Consider the following 15,036-nt stretch of genomic DNA (forward strand, 5'->3'; position numbering starts at 1 on the left):
GGCTTCATTTTCCTAACACTTAGATGACATAGAAAAATGTTCATGATATATTATTAAGCTTAAACAGCAGGTTATAAAACAGGACATATTATATAATACAACTTTTGTAGAAAGTATACATTGTAGAATGACAAAGTTATAAAATATGTAAAATACACACGTCCTCCCTTTTTACACACACACACACAAGCGAAACCATCGAGGAGGGGAAACCTCTCAGAGAATATGCTCCTAGACAGTAAGAATGGTTCTCTCTCGATCGCAGGGTCATGGTAATTTATTTCTTACTTTGTACTTTTCCCTGTGTTTTCTACAATCTCCACAATGAACATGTATTATTTTATGTAATAGGAAAAGAACTCAATAGTGGATCACATATCCTTCTATCACTCCCTCCCTGCTTCCATCAAAAACTCCAGAATTCTTTGTCGTGCAAGCATCCAACTTACTTGGAAGATCACACCTTTCTGACTTATACCTCATGACTTCATTAAACCAACCGGTCACTGCCCTTCGCATCAATCTATGCTCTGTGCTCTCCCCTTCTTCCTGTTTCCACTGCCCCTGTTCAAAACTATCCACTCCTTCAGGCTCAGTTCAAGTTCTTCTGGTCTGATCATTGTATACGTGAAAAAAGTAGGTCTGTCTGATTCTCAAGTCCCTCAATTAAAAGCCCTGCTCTTCCAGTTACTGACTCTTGGTAAGTGAACTAAAGCCTCTGAGGCCCAACTGTCCTTATCTGTAAGGGAGGACAATACAGCCTACTTCAATGGCAGTAATTAAGTAACAGAAGAGAAAAACCAGTAAAGTGCCTCGCACAATCAGTTACTTGCTTCCATCTTGTTTATAAGGGACATATGTGGCTCCTATTTGCAGCAATGATAAATCTTATGTTTTTTACCCAGTGTTCTCTCTGGAACACAAACAAAAGCCAGAGTGTTAAGCAAGAACAGTCTCAGAACTCAATGATCACACTCCTCTGTGTCTTCTGAGGGCTTCTTTCTCCACCACCCTTACATGTTGGTTCCACCCCACTCTGCTTCTTTTTTCACTGTCTGTACAAACCCTAGATGATTTCATCCACAACCATGGCTCTGTCTACCACCCAGAAAGCCACACTTCTCTACTTTAGAGCTCCAAGTCAGATTTCTTTCTGGAAGTCAAGATTCATAAATTGAACCACTTACTAAATGTCTCTACCTGGATGTCCCACAAGAAACCCAAACTCAAATCCTACAATAAACGTATTCCCTCCCCCCAAACTTGTCCATCTTCCTGTGGCACCACCATTCATCAAAGACAAAAGCCTGAGAAGCATCCGAGATTCTCTTTTCACCCCTTTTTCTGCACATTCAAGTCTTGCAGACCATTTCAAACTTTAAGTTCACCTGCATCCCAAACATGTCAGGCAGTTTCATGTCTTAGTGCTTTTACACACATTGTTCCCTCTACCTAGAAAATCCTCCACTTCCTTCTTTGCTTGACTCACTTCTCTCATCCTTTGGAATGGAGCTGAAGGATTATCTCTTCTAGAAAACAAGATCATTAGCACTTATTAAACCCATACTTTATTCCAGTCACTGTGCAAAACACTGTGCACGCATTGTCTTGCTTAATAACCAGGATTCAGTGATGAGGTAGGTACCATTAGGTTTTCTACAGGCAGGAAAGCCAAGAGAGGCAACTCTTGGGAGGTCATCCTCTATGGTAGAAATGGTCAAACACACGCCTGTCCGACCCCAGTGCACTTCTTATCTTAGTCTTAGCCACCCTGCTATCCCCCAGCTTCCCTTTCTGCCGCCCGCCCCTGCCAATCCCATAACCTCCTGCTTAGTTGGGGTCCCTCCTCTAGCTGCCCTAAACAAGGGCCTGTGTGGAACACTGCAAACCTTATTGTTTGGTTTGTCTTTTCTCAAAGGAGTCCAGCTACCTTGAAAACAAGGTCTACTTCATTCATCTGTTTCCCTGTACCCAGTAGAGTATCTGGCACATAGCAGACCCTCAAAAAGTACCAGGTTCCCTCTCCCTTCCCTTTTGCACCAGTAAGTCTGAGGCTGTGTCTTCCTCCCTCCTCAAAATCCCACAGCACTTGATAGCGCTCCTCGGACACTTACCGGCTGCCTCATATTAACATTTCGTGTTACCTTACGAGTATTTTCCCCAAGCAGACTAGAACTCTTCGATGGCAAGGGACAGTTTGAAAAAAGATATCTTTATGCTGATACATTTGCCTGAGTAATTGTTCAACGAATAACTAATGAAGGACTCTGTAATTAAAAGAGCTACTGTTTAGCTATGTGTTCCTTTCTCTTGTGTAGATTCCTTCCCACCTCTGTTAAACACTAGCCCCACTATTAGCAAACCACGCTTCCCAAACCACAAAAGGCGTTCTGATTCATTTATAAAACGCTGCCCGATGCTGGGCACTCGGGGAAATGCAAACTCAGATCAGAAGAGGGTTTCTGGCCTCTAAGGAAATTCAATCTAATAGTGACTCCCGACTCAAAACAGCATGACACAGAAGACGCTCGGCTATGAGCGTCACGTGGCTCTGCAGGGACTGCAATTGTCACCTCGGTCTCAGGGTCAGGTAACAGACCGCACAACCAGCGCGAGGACGAATCCCCGGGACCCGCTACGAGCTGCCGGCCCAGCGACATCCCGTCCGAGGGTGCGGAGAAGCGGGGACAGTGACGACCCGGGTCCGTCAGACCCGCGCATCCTCCCAGGCCCTGCCGCTGGCGGCTTCGCTCCCCGGAGCCCCACCGACACCCCGCGGCGGCGCGGCTTTCGCCTCCCAGCGCGCCCGCTCTCCCGCAGGCTCGGCCGCCTTCTCCCACGACCCGCCCCTGTGAGCGGCCACCGAGCGCGGGCCTGCAGCGAAGGCCGGCAGCAGCCGGGGCGCCCCCTCTTCCCGCATCTCCTCCGGACGCCGCCGCCCGCCCCCCTCCGCCTTCTCCGCCCTCACCTGCTCCGCCGACACCGCCCCCTTGCCCGCGCCGCTCCCGCCGCTCTTCCCCGCGCGACCGCCGCTCTCCGCCATCTTCGCCGCCCCGGGGCTTCCGGCGCGCAGCGCAGACCTCGCGTCACTTCCGCCCGCGGGTTTCCGCCCGCTCGCCGCCGCGCCGCCGCCCCCAGGCCGCTCCGGGTCAGGACCCTGCGAGTGGTTCCGGCGGCGTCTTCCCGTGGGGCCTCGTCCCCGCCCCGCCGGCCGCGGTGACTGCCACCTGCGGTGCTGTGACCTGCGCAGCCGAGATGCCGGCGCTGCGAGGGCAGGGAGGACGGGTTAACGGAGAGGGGGGCGCGGGCCGGGACCCGCGTGCCGGCGCCCGCGTCTACCGCGGGGGGGGAACCGGGGAGGGTGAACCTGCCCTCGGACGGGTGTGCGGGCGGTGCAGTCAGGAGAGGCGGGGGAACCCAGGACGTGCCTGGGCGAGGACTGGGACCGCTGCGGCGCCCGGCAGAGGACGAGGGCTTCCGTTTAACGCGAGATCACGGAGTCCAGGTTTCTCCCTTCTTCCCACCTTGTGATCTCTTCCGTGGCCCGTAATTACCTGCGACAAAGAGCATCTGAAAGACTTGGGGGCGGAGGGGGGTGTTTGCTGGCAGGGCCCTGATTCGGCGGCACAGCATGAAGAGAGAAGTCAGAGGAGCCTAGAAACTCACGGCTTAAGGGAGGGGTTGGTGTCCTTATTTCTCCCTTTCCTCAGGCAGGGCTTCATCATAAGGCCTCATCAGCTCCTGTCGCTTCTGTGTCCTGGACTCCGGATACCTCGACTCTCAGTACTTTGTGCTCAGCCCAGGTAACATGTTTGTCGTATCTTCAGTGCCTGGCACGTAGTAGGTGCTCAAATGTCTTGTTGGATGAATGGATGGTGGGAGACAGTGGGGTACGAGCCATCCACGGAACATTTGATGGGTGGGCCATTGTTCCTTGTACGAGTAGCATCAAAGGGGTGTCCAGCCTTCTTGCCTCCCCATTTGAGCCCTTTGCCGTTCAACTTGGGTTTCCCATGCTGGGAAATCTGAGTCCTTCCTGCGCTCTCCGCAGGCCCAGAGCCATGGCTCTCTCCCCCTCCTCCTCCTCCTCCTCCTCCTCCTCCGACGCACTGCCCCTGGTGGCTGTGTGCCAGGTAACGTCCACACCAGACAAGCAGCACAACTTTAAAGCGTGTGCTGAGCTGGTTCGAGAGGCCGCCCGACTGGGCGCTTGCCTGGCTTTCCTGCCTGAGGCATTTGACTTCATTGCACGCGACCCTGCAGAGACTCTGCACCTGTCTGAGCCACTGGGAGGGAGCCTTTTGGGAGAATACACGCAGCTGGCCAGGTACCAGGGAAAGGGGGAGGGAGGGAGTTTCTTTGTTGGTTAGTGTCTCTGGATTGCCAGATATGAGAAGTGTCAGTGTCCCCTTCCCCCAGGGAATGTGGACTCTGGCTGTCCTTGGGTGGCTTTCACGAGCGTGGCCAAGACTGGGAGCAGACTCAGAAAATCTACAACTGTCATGTGCTTCTGGACAGCGAGGGTGAGATGTCATAACTCTAGCCTGCCTCTTCCCAGGCTTTTCTACCTAAACAATTCTCCAGAATTCTCAACATTGAGTATCCGTACTTCTCGGTTCCTGGACTATGAACTATCACCTTGGGATAAGAGGAACTAAAAGCTGGGCTTCTAGAGAATCAGCCCCAGGTTTCCTCCTCTCTTTTACTCCAGGGTCGGTAGTGGCCACTTACAGGAAGACGCATCTGTGTGACGTAGAGATTCCGGGGCAGGGGCCTATGCATGAAAGCAGCTCTACCATGCCTGGGCCCAGTCTCAAGTCCCCTGTCAGCACACCAGCAGGCAAGGTGGGACTGGCATATAGTAGGACGAGAGGGAGGGGAACAGGGACACTGGCATGTAGTAGAGGAGAAGCAGCCCTAAGGAGTCGGGTAGCGGTGTTGTGACGGGACGGGGGCTAACCAAGTAGGCTGGTTTTCCTTCCAGATTGGTCTGGCTATCTGCTATGACATGCGGTTCCCTGAACTGTCTCTGACATTGGCTCAGGCTGGAGCAGAAATACTTACCTACCCCTCGGCTTTTGGATCCGTAACAGGCCCCGCCCACTGGGAGGTAAGAGGACACCTCTTCAAAACACGCCTTCTCTCAACCTGTCTTCCCTCAGCCCTGCCAGTTGACTTTCTCCCCCTTCCCAACTAGTGGGAAAATTCATTTTCCAGGCTGTTGCCTCTCGTATGTTAAAGAACAGTTAACATCGTAAATCTTTCCTAGGCAGTTACCAGAATGGTCACAGTGGGTAGACTGGCCTGCAGTGTCCATTGCCTGTCAGTTCCCCACTAGCTGCTACGTGTGTGCGTCAGTGAAACACGTCCCCACCCCCAGGTGTTACTGCGGGCCCGTGCCATTGAAGCTCAGTGCTACGTAGTGGCAGCAGCACAGTGTGGACGCCACCATGAGAAGAGAGCAAGTTACGGGCACAGCATGGTGGTGGACCCCTGGGGAACCGTGGTGGCCCGCTGCTCTGAGGGACCAGGCCTCTGCCTGGCCCGAATCGACCTCCGTTATCTACGCCAGTTGCGCCAACACCTGCCTGTGTTCCAGCACCGCAGACCTGATCTCTACGGCAGTCTGGGTGGCCCACTGTCTTGAGACTTCTGACTTTGGGGTGCTGAGACCCCCATTGTGAGCCGGGGTTGCTGTAACTTATGGGCAGGACCCAGGCGCAGCTCCCCTCACTTGGAGAACCTTGAGGCTCAGCTTCTTGGCAAAGAAGAAACTCATCTGAGCTCAGATTTCAGTTTCAGAAAGGTGGAATTTTATATAGTCACTGTTTATTTCAAGAGAACTGAAATTATGCTGAGGGCTGAGCAGCACTGGCATTGAAAAAAAATATAATAATCATAAAGTCTGTGTGTGGACATCTCCTTCGGGAGCTGAAAGGGGAGGTGGTGTTGGACCAGCAGACTAGGAGCCATCCAGGCCTCCTGGCTCACGCCACAGGCCTCCCTACCTACATAAAAGTGCGACACTCAGTGCATGGCCTGGCCCCATGCTCCCAAGCCCGGGAGTGGGAGTGGGGGCGGGGGGAGGACAAAGAAGGGAGCTGATACTGAATTCCTTCACTTTCACCTACTGTGCCTGTGCCCAAGCCAGAAGGATGCAAAGGGGAAAAGGGCTGCAGGGTCCATCATTTATTTTCACTTGAACATGGAAGGAAGGCTCACACTCCCCCTGCCCCTTTTCAGGGGGAGTCTACTTTCATCAGCAGCCTCGCCCTGCCCACCCGTGCGTGTGCACAGACACACCGCAGTCGGTGGGGAGGGCGACCAGGCTGACCTATTCCTCTTACCTACTCTCCCCTGAGGGGGGTTTGACAAAGGGGAAAAAGGAGGAGCCACACCAGGCAGAGGTCTCGGCCATGGCGTGGAGGGAGTGAGGCAGAGGAGCAGCACCAGAGGCCAGGAGACAGTGGGAAGGGCCACAGCTTGTTTTTTGAAAAATTCTATAATTTGGGAGAGGGTGGCGATTAATTTCCAAAACCCACTTCCGAGTCCCACCTTCCACACAGCTCCCTTACTCACAGCCCTTTGGTTTTTCAGACAGGATTTAAGAGCCCTCGTGAAGCCAGTTGCACTGCTGACCCCCACGCACACACGCAGACGCAGTGTTCACTTCAGTCCCTTACGGAGACTGCGCTACAGCCTTTGCTTGTTGTCCCTGCACATCTGTCTTCTGGCTCAGTGGCAAGGTGGCTGTAGACACATGGGGTAAGTGGGAAAGGGGACAAACAGGAAGCCCAGGCACATGGCTGCAGGGAGGGGTGGGGACACCGCTTCCATGGTTCTTTGTCTTTTCCTTAAAAAAAAAAAAAAAAAAGGCAGGGCTGTGACCGGTTGGCAGGGTAAGAACAAACCCCAGAACAGAACAGTGTGCGCTCCAGACGTGAGTGGTGGGGCAGCCCCGAGGAGGTCAGGGCAAGGCCTGCAGCATCAAGTTCGTCAGGAGCTTCTGTCGGCCCAGCTCATAGTCCTCCTCGTCCACGTTCACCAGCAGCTTGATAGCTTCGTGGCCCACGGCCTGCTTCAGGGAGTCTGTGATGAAGACACCTTTGAGCGCCTCCAGTAACGAGCCGTTGATGTAGTCGCGCCAGAATGCGTCGAGGTAGGTGAGCTCGGAGAACTTGATGTCGCAGATGATGGAGCCCAGGTCCCGGGACTTGAGGATGGTGTTGGCCTGGTTGAAGCGCTCAAACTGGCGCTCGAGCGGGTCCTGCCTGTTGGAGAAGACGTTGCCCTGCAGCGCGGTCTCGTGCTGGCAGTACTCCGCCCGGACCCGCAGTCTGATGTCTGGGAAGGAAGACGTGCACAAGAGACTGCGGTCAGGGGTGGCTGTGCGAGAAAGGCTGGCAGAACAGGGTGGGCAACACCTGACAGCTCCCTACCTCTCTCCTAGGACTCGTTCCTTCCCGGGGCCTGAGAAACCCTGGCCCTAACGCAGGAGGTTGGACCAAGTGGGCCAGACCCAGACCAGACTCCCCATCACTCATAAGCGGCCCCTTCTTCTACGAGGCCTCCTAGTCACCTCACTACCCTGTCATGATCTGGTCCACCATACAATATAGATGTCATAATGGCACCCCTTTGATTTAGTATCAACTAAAAAGAGCTGAAATGCACCCTGCCACAGGTGGAGGGGCCCGAGACACCCCAGCCTCGCTGTGCAGCCGCCACGCGAGCCCACACTGCCCAGGGTCCACAGTCCTCATGCCCTCTGCAGCCCCCACGTCCTCACCACATGTCTGTTTCTCCTTGGGATCTGCTGTCACTGACTTCCGGCGTTTTCGCTGGCTCCCGAGTGTGGCTCTCCCTCGAGCTGGCCTCTTGCTACACATCTGAGGGCCCGGAGTGGGGCAGCACACCACAGGATAGTGGGGAGGCACTGACCAGAGGGTGAGAGGGGAGAGGACAAAGTCAAACACCTGCCGCACAACGAGGGGGAAATCACTTACACTGAGCATGGAACGCAGTCGCCACGATGTGACCCCCAGGTCGTGGACACCTGGGGACACAGGGCTAAGGTGATGCAACAGTGCCTCACCTGGCTTATGGGGCTACGTGTCCTTTCACTTAAGCCGGCAGAACTGGGGCTGGGATGGGATCACAGCAATGAGGGGACTTCATATCCTCTCACCTGTTTTAGGGGGTTGGGTGGGCCTCGGTTCCGGGTCACTGAGGGCTCTGGGGGTCACATAGCGAATCGATGTCTCCTCCAGATACTTGTCCACGAGATCGGGGCACACTGTGGGGGAGGGGTCATTCAGGAAGAAACCCCACTTCTGGTGCAGCCCTCCCGCGGGGCCTCCCCCGCCCCTAAGCCCCCAAGCCCCCAGCCCCGGGCGCCCTCACCAGCCCGCCTCCGCTTGAGCGTGACGTAGGGCAGCAGGTCATGGCGAGTGATGACGCGCAGCAGCTGTAGCACCTGGCGGAAGTTACTCTCGTCACAGCGGCCCTGGCGCTCCAGCGCCAGCAGGAAGTCACGTCCGTTCCGGATGAGGCCCCGCTCGTGGTCGTCGATGACATCAACAAACAGGAAGGAGAGCACACGCACGTCCCTGTGTGTCAGATGGGTGCCCACGACGTCGAACATGCGGTGCAGGCTGTAGAGCCCGTGCTCCAGCGCGCCACGCTCCTCAGGCCACACCTGGCTGGCACGCCGCTTCAGGCCCGCCATGCTGGGCTCAGGGGCGCAGCGCCTCCCAGCGGTCCCGCTCTGCCGCTGGGGCCCCCGCTACGCTGCAGGGCAAGGAAAAACCATCGTGGAGAAACAGTCACTTCTCCTAAGTGAGACTCAGGTGCAGTTTCAGTGCTGCGTTTCCAGCAGGAGTTGCTCATAGGTATTACCATGATTGGCCCTCCTGCCACCAAAATACTGCTTTTGGTTCCTTGTTCCCTCCCCACCTCCAGTTCACCTCTTAAATGTAGGCAAAATTGAGAAGAAGAGAAGTCACTCCAACTCCATTATGGAAGCAGTAACAGATGAACTGAGGGACTAACAGCAGGGAAACTGAAAAGCTTTAGGGCGAGAACGGTTCAACTCTGTATCATTAAGCTGTGTAGCTGTGTCACCTTAAGCACGTCACTTAACTTCAAAGTCTCACTGCCACCATCTACAAAACACGGATCGAAGAAACCACTCCTCATTCTTGTTAAGAATCCACTTAGAAAAGACATGTAAACCACTTTGTAAACCTCACACACATCGTCGTGAAAGCGATTTCAGAGAGAAGCATCCAGGACCTCTGCGGCCCAGACTCGCCCCTCCAGAACCTATCCTTAGGTTTCCTACCATCCGACCAAGTCCAGGCCAATCAGTACTCACCCAAAACCGCGGGCTGACGTCCACACACCTGCCATGCCCGTGCTGAGTGGCAGGAGGTGCCACTTGGACATGTCACCTCCTGCCTTTCCTCATGGCTGTCACTTACCAATCACAGCCCTATACTCGTATCAGTGGGCATTTGACTCACAAAGCCCCTCCATCATCCTGTGAATGACCCAGCCCAGGACCCATCCTCAGGTCTAACAACGTCACATCCGTTCCAGTCACTCATACTCACTGCCCCCCAAGAGCACACGCCAGTACTGCTCCCCTCTGACCACAACCTCCAACCACCCAATCACTTATAAATCCCTGTTGATGCTGCTTCTGAGTATTTCCCAAATCGGCCTCACCTTGCCACCGCCACCGCCCTGGCTCAGGTCCCAGGGAGCTCTCACCGGGGCTTCTGCAGTGGCCTCCTTAAGGGCATTTTACCTCCAACCTGTATCGCCCAAACCCCTCCCCACAATCAGCTAAACTGCTATCTACAGTGCATGCCTGACCATCACTTTTCTGCTAAAGACCTAGCTACAGCCTCTCCTGACCTGTAACACTCCCAGCTCCTTACACAGCACACCAAACCTGCCCACATTTCCAATCTCCACCCACCTCTCATTCTCTAAGGTTACTGTTTACAGTGCATACACATCACTCCATTCATTCTGTCCCTTCAGACCACTCCCTTTGCCTGAATGTCCGCTTCCCAGCACATACTGCCCCTGTGAGAGTCAGCTCAGATGCCACCTTCAAGTTCCTTCTCTATACCACATGGGTAAGTAGCCCTCCTCTGTGCTCCCATGGACAGTCCTGTTTCCTTGAAGCCATTTATCAACGTATACAAAAATTATTTGTGCGTTGATTGTCCCACTAGATCTTAAGCAACTTGTTAGAGGGACTAAACTATATCTGCCTTTAGATTCCCAGTGCCTCGCAGTGGCCTAGCCTCGCATACACTGACCTCCATGTCTGCGAGGTCATCACAGCAATACCAATTGGGAGACAAAGTCACGGGAGTCCAAGAGCGAGAGGACCTCATTAAAACCAGACACGCAACTCAGAGACCATGCTGTGCTCTGGCTGTGGCCTCCCCTCACTGCAGGGCTGCCCTGCCACCGCACCCTACTCAACAACAAGGGGCTGTCTGTCCCTTTCTTATACCAAGCGACTGGGTCTGGGTTAACAAGGAGAATAAAATGAGCTACTTCAGAAGAGCCAAGCTGGCGGGGGCAGAGGGGTGGGGTGTCTCAGGAAACTGAGGAGCAAGCAGGACCTGATCGCCTCTCCCTCAGTAACAGTAAAATGGAAGCATGGAGATTCACACCTCTAAGAGAAGGCGCGTGAATCACTTAGCCCCATCCCATGGGTTCTGATATGTGGATCAGAAATACAGCCCATTTCTAGTTATGACAGCCCAGATGCCCACACCCCCCGAAGCATGGGCAACAGCTGGGAAAAGAGCTATTCAGCTACACACTGGATTTCCTCCCCTCGTCCTCTCACTTCACACCACAGCCCCTGGTATAAAGGGAGAGGCTGAAGGAGAACAACTTCCTGCTCAGGACAGGCGGCCTGGGGACGCGAGCCCCTCGCAGCCCGACCCCTCCCTGTTCTTCATCCAACCTGCTCCCTTTGGCCGGCTGCTGGTTATAAGGAGCCCCGAAAAGCACATGGGCTCCAGGACTCCCTGATTCAAAATGCCCTGCCTATAAACCCCAGGAAATAAAGAAATATTGTCCCCACATTAACCGGCCACTGGAAAACGAGGCAAACTACAGGAAAACACTATAGTCCTAATTATTCGTCAATGGATACAACTCTATAACAGACCTCAACCGTCTGAGATTTAACGCCCTACATTTGAGGGGAAAAACAGCCACTTTTAAGTCCTAGATCCCCAGGCCAGATCACTCAAGGTGCCAGGAACTCAGAGCTTCTAGGTCAGCAGTTCTTAAGCGGGGGCGATTTTGCCCCCCAAGGGTTATTCGGCAACATCGGGAGACGTTTTAGATTGTCACGAGGGACGGGAGTATTACCAGCATGCATTATTACAGGCATGGATGTTGTTAAACACCCTACAACACAGGTCAGGCCCCACAACAAAGACTTATCCAGCCCAAAATGTCAACGACGCTGAGGGTGAGAAACCTTACTCTATATGGAGCAGAACGAAGGGTCAGAAAGAATAGAAACAGAATGTCACTTTCCACCCAAGATCTGGAGAGGAAGCCTTCCATCCCCAACCCAAACCCATCAAACAATGTTCCAGAAGAAAAGGAAAGCCAGTCAGACACAGACTTATTTAACTCATGAGTCGAACTGGCACTTGGGAGTTCCATCCCAGTTCAACCTCAGCTGCTCTCTGTCACCTGCTGTCCCATTCAGGTGAAGAGCAGTGACAAGCTACACTGCCTTCTGCCCCATCCCAGGAGTCTAATCTGACCTAGTTCAGTGCCATCCTCTGCCAGACAGACAAGAAGGATCCCACACTAAACCCTCACAGCCAAAGTTCTAGAACTAAAGCAGTAGCGGACCTTCCCTGGTTAGGCCACTTCTTCAGTGAAGTGAAGTGGAGAAGAGGCCTGCGTCTCCCAAAGCCATGTCCTCGGGAGAAACAGCAGGAGGCTGGTGTGCAGGCTATTGCACCACTTAATTATCGTCTAGGATGGTGAGTTCACTCACTCAGCAACCCAGATGTGGATTCCAAGAATCTATTTAACTTCAGCATTAAAAGAACATGGCCAGGTTCCCCTTAACCCAAAAGATACCCAGCTTTCTGTGGCACTGGAGTGAGGGAACCCAGTGAAAGTTACACAGAGCTCCTACATGAAGTTTCCAGGACGGTAAGGAGAGCGTACCCTCTGCACAGAAGATGAGCAAGACCTTCTGAGTCTTGGTGTCTGAAATTGTGCCGGTCACCAAGACAAACACGGACGCCAACACGAGTCCTGATCCTACTGGCTGGTTTGAGTTCGTTTGAGATTCTGATGTATGAGTCCCCCACTAGATTCCCAAAAAGAATTCTTTTATTCTGATGAATTGCTGCATTTCCTAAAGTTATAGTTTGTTTGTTTTCTTTAGGGGTGGTCCGAGCCAGCCAGGGCTAACGGACAGTCTCTATGTATCTACAGGATTTCCTTGATTGCTTGTTCTGTTAGATTCTACTTCCCAGCAAAGTCTAGTCTCGGCCCAACCATGGATGGTATCTGTATTTTCACAGAACTAGAGGTATTTGACTCTCTCAGAGACCCTTAGAGAGGAAAGTCATGAGGAAGAACTAAAAAAGAGTGATGTCTTGAAACTTGAAATAAAAACACGGAAAACCTTAAAGATGGCTAAATGTACATGAAGAGGTTTCTTGCTGGTGAGACTAGGGAAATGTAACCAAGTATCTGGAAGTCAGAATTACATAGTAAGATTCCTCAAAAGGAAGGTTCCAGGAACCCTGAACCCTGAGGACAGCATAAGCTACAGTAAAGGCCTTCCCATGGAAGGTGGTGCCTCAGCAGCCCTCCAAGGATGACTTTCAGTAGACACTGTGCTCGAGTACAATGTCCCATGTGCTAAAAAATGTTTCTCTCAGAGCTGCCCAAGAAGACTACATGATAACAAAACAAAGCTGGGGACTTACGCCAAGACACCTGATTTCTGCTCTCCTTTCCCTCCTACCTTTCTCCAGTTACCTAAAGAGACAGTGACCGCAACAGATGCTATACACTCAGTTTGGGAGGTGAATGAAGACTCCTTCTGCCTGGCACCTACCCCATTACTGGGCTCAACCCCAATACATTTCCCATGCCATTTCCCTTCCCATCAAGGGTTTGAAAACAATAAAAAAAAGTTCCAGACTTACCTCTGCAAGAAACTTAATTTCCCAGGTCTCTTCCTAATGTAAGGTTCAAAGCCAGCAGCAGAACAAAAATAAGGGAGAAAAAAAAGAGTTAATTTTCAAGCTTTATTTTGAATCCTCAAAGGACCAAAGAGTTAGTAGATCATAGTTGCAAAAATACACAATCAAGCCTAAAGCCATTTAGATAGAAAAGCTCTACTCCAAGCTAAATAAGAGAACTCACCCCGCCCAAGTCCCCAGGCTTCCCCAACTGTACTGGCCAATTCACAAAACAGTACCAACTCCAAGAATTTCCAGCCTCAACAGCTCATGGTAAGAAAGGTCCCAAATGCAACAACTTGTGGGAAAACCAACTATCCTCTGACACCTTCCCACCTGACTCCTCAATTCATTATGAGACCCACCTATGTTGTTAAAATATAAACATTGATTTTCGTTTTCGGGAGAACTGGGAGGAAAGTGATTACAGCCGAAGAAGGCACTTTCATTCCACCAAGCAACCACTTCACGTATCAGACCACAACGTCCTCCAATTTCTGTCTTCACCCTCTCCCTTACCGAGCACACAGTGAGGACAAACTAGCCACCGGGGCAGCATCCATCTCAGAAGAGACATTTTCTACACCCGAGTACTGACCCCTGCCTCCTAGCACGTGAACAGCAGAAGGAGGGGCTGAAGCTAAAGCCCGGGTTCGACGAGCCCGGGTGCCTACGGGCCCTCCTGCGTCTCTGTTCCGCTTCTCACACTTCCAGAGCCGCGTCCGGAGCGTACAGGCGCCAGCACAGCGCGGCCGTCCCCCTATTCTCGCACTGCTAAGATCCAGGGGACTCCTTGCTCTCACCACACGCCCGCGACAGCAGCTTCCCCATTTCCCCTGTCTTCGTACCCAGGAAAAACAAGGCAGAAGCAAGCGAGGGAGCCTTTGAAAGCAAACCCAAGTCCACTTCTCCAAGCCCACATGACCGTTCCCTTCCGCCCGTCCCACCCCATTAAAGCTGCAGGCCCGGCGATGAGAATTGGCTGCAACTGATGCTGCCCAACTGCGCCGCCTCCTTCGCACGGGGGGGCGGACACCAGGCCCTGTCACCGCGCAGCCCCGCTGTCCCGTCCGCCATCCCGCCCCCCTCCCTCTCAAACTTTCCTCCCAGTCTCACTTTCTGCACGGCCTCGTCACGCCGACGCGCTCTCGGGTCCCCACACCTCCGTCCGCTCCCATTCCACCCGATTCTCCCGGAGGCCCTTCCCCCTCCCGCCCCAATTTAACCCTTTCAAACCCCGTCCCGCCGCGCGAGCCCCACGCTCCCCCGGTCACCTCGCCCCAACAGCCTCGAGGGAGTGCGGTCCCCTCCCAACTGCTGGCCGCCGCAGGCCCCTCGCCGCCCCCGGCGGGACCGCGGCAGCGCGCCCCACCCGCCGCCCCCGCACGCCCCCTCGGCCGCGCCCCTCCCCCGCCCGGCGGCGTCCCGTCACCTCCCCTCCCGCGGTCCGCGGGCCGGACGTCGCCCCGCCGCCCCCTCCGGCCTCCCTCTCGGGCCCTGTGCGGCCCGCAGCCCCGCCTCACCCCGGGCTCAGGCTCGGCGCCGCCATGTTGGATCCATCCGCGCCGCTCCCCCGGCCGTCTCCCGGCGCCGCATCCGGGCTCCTGCCGCCGCCGCCGCCGCCACCGCCGCCGCCGCCGCCGCCGCCGCCGCGGGCGTGGGGCGGGGGGAGGGGAGGGGCGGGGGCGTGGCGGGCACGGGCGTGGTGGGCGTGGCGGGCGCAGGCTGCGTCCTGACCGCGCGCCGGAACCTGGTCGGCTCTGGCGGCTTCGGG

General features: G+C 54.3%; 2 protein-coding genes across 14 annotated transcripts; one reads left to right on the plus strand and one right to left on the minus strand.

Annotated features, from left to right (window-relative positions):
* The first annotated feature begins 2,497 nt into the window (after positions 1-2,497).
* Positions 2,498-6,771, plus strand: NIT1 (nitrilase 1). Of its 9 annotated transcripts, none has more exons than XM_074322011.1 (7): positions 2,498-3,216; positions 3,711-3,803; positions 4,052-4,327; positions 4,420-4,523; positions 4,712-4,845; positions 4,985-5,110; positions 6,598-6,771. In XM_074322011.1, the coding sequence occupies exons 1-7, from the start codon at positions 2,513-2,515 to the stop codon at positions 6,754-6,756; spliced, it is 1,596 nt and encodes a 531-aa protein (XP_074178112.1). In that variant the 5' UTR covers positions 2,498-2,512; the 3' UTR covers positions 6,757-6,771. The 9 variants fall into 9 exon arrangements, with proteins under 9 accessions (XP_074178112.1, XP_074178110.1, XP_074178111.1 ...); XM_074322009.1 differs by lacking the exon at positions 6,598-6,771 and adding an exon at positions 5,381-5,906; XM_074322010.1 differs by lacking the exon at positions 6,598-6,771 and adding an exon at positions 5,381-5,906 and having other exon boundaries at positions 2,498-3,148; positions 3,715-3,803.
* DEDD (death effector domain containing) lies at positions 6,175-14,927 on the minus strand. Of its 5 annotated transcripts, none has more exons than XM_074322022.1 (6): positions 14,786-14,927; positions 13,227-13,259; positions 8,404-8,790; positions 8,189-8,296; positions 7,790-7,936; positions 6,175-7,344 (listed from the first exon to the last, which is right to left on the minus strand). In XM_074322022.1, exons 3-6 carry the CDS (start codon positions 8,726-8,728, stop codon positions 6,968-6,970), a joined length of 957 nt encoding a protein of 318 aa, XP_074178123.1. In that variant the 5' UTR covers positions 8,729-8,790; positions 13,227-13,259; positions 14,786-14,927; the 3' UTR covers positions 6,175-6,967. The 5 variants fall into 5 exon arrangements, with proteins under 5 accessions (XP_074178123.1, XP_074178124.1, XP_019568501.1 ...); XM_074322023.1 differs by lacking the exon at positions 14,786-14,927 and adding an exon at positions 14,537-14,559; XM_019712942.2 differs by lacking the exon at positions 14,786-14,927 and adding an exon at positions 14,379-14,400.
* Positions 14,928-15,036: the final 109 nt, after the last annotated feature.

This window comes from Rhinolophus sinicus, linkage group LG17 (genome assembly GCF_036562045.2).
Source record: "Rhinolophus sinicus isolate RSC01 linkage group LG17, ASM3656204v1, whole genome shotgun sequence".
Taxonomy (NCBI): Eukaryota; Metazoa; Chordata; class Mammalia; order Chiroptera; family Rhinolophidae; genus Rhinolophus; species Rhinolophus sinicus.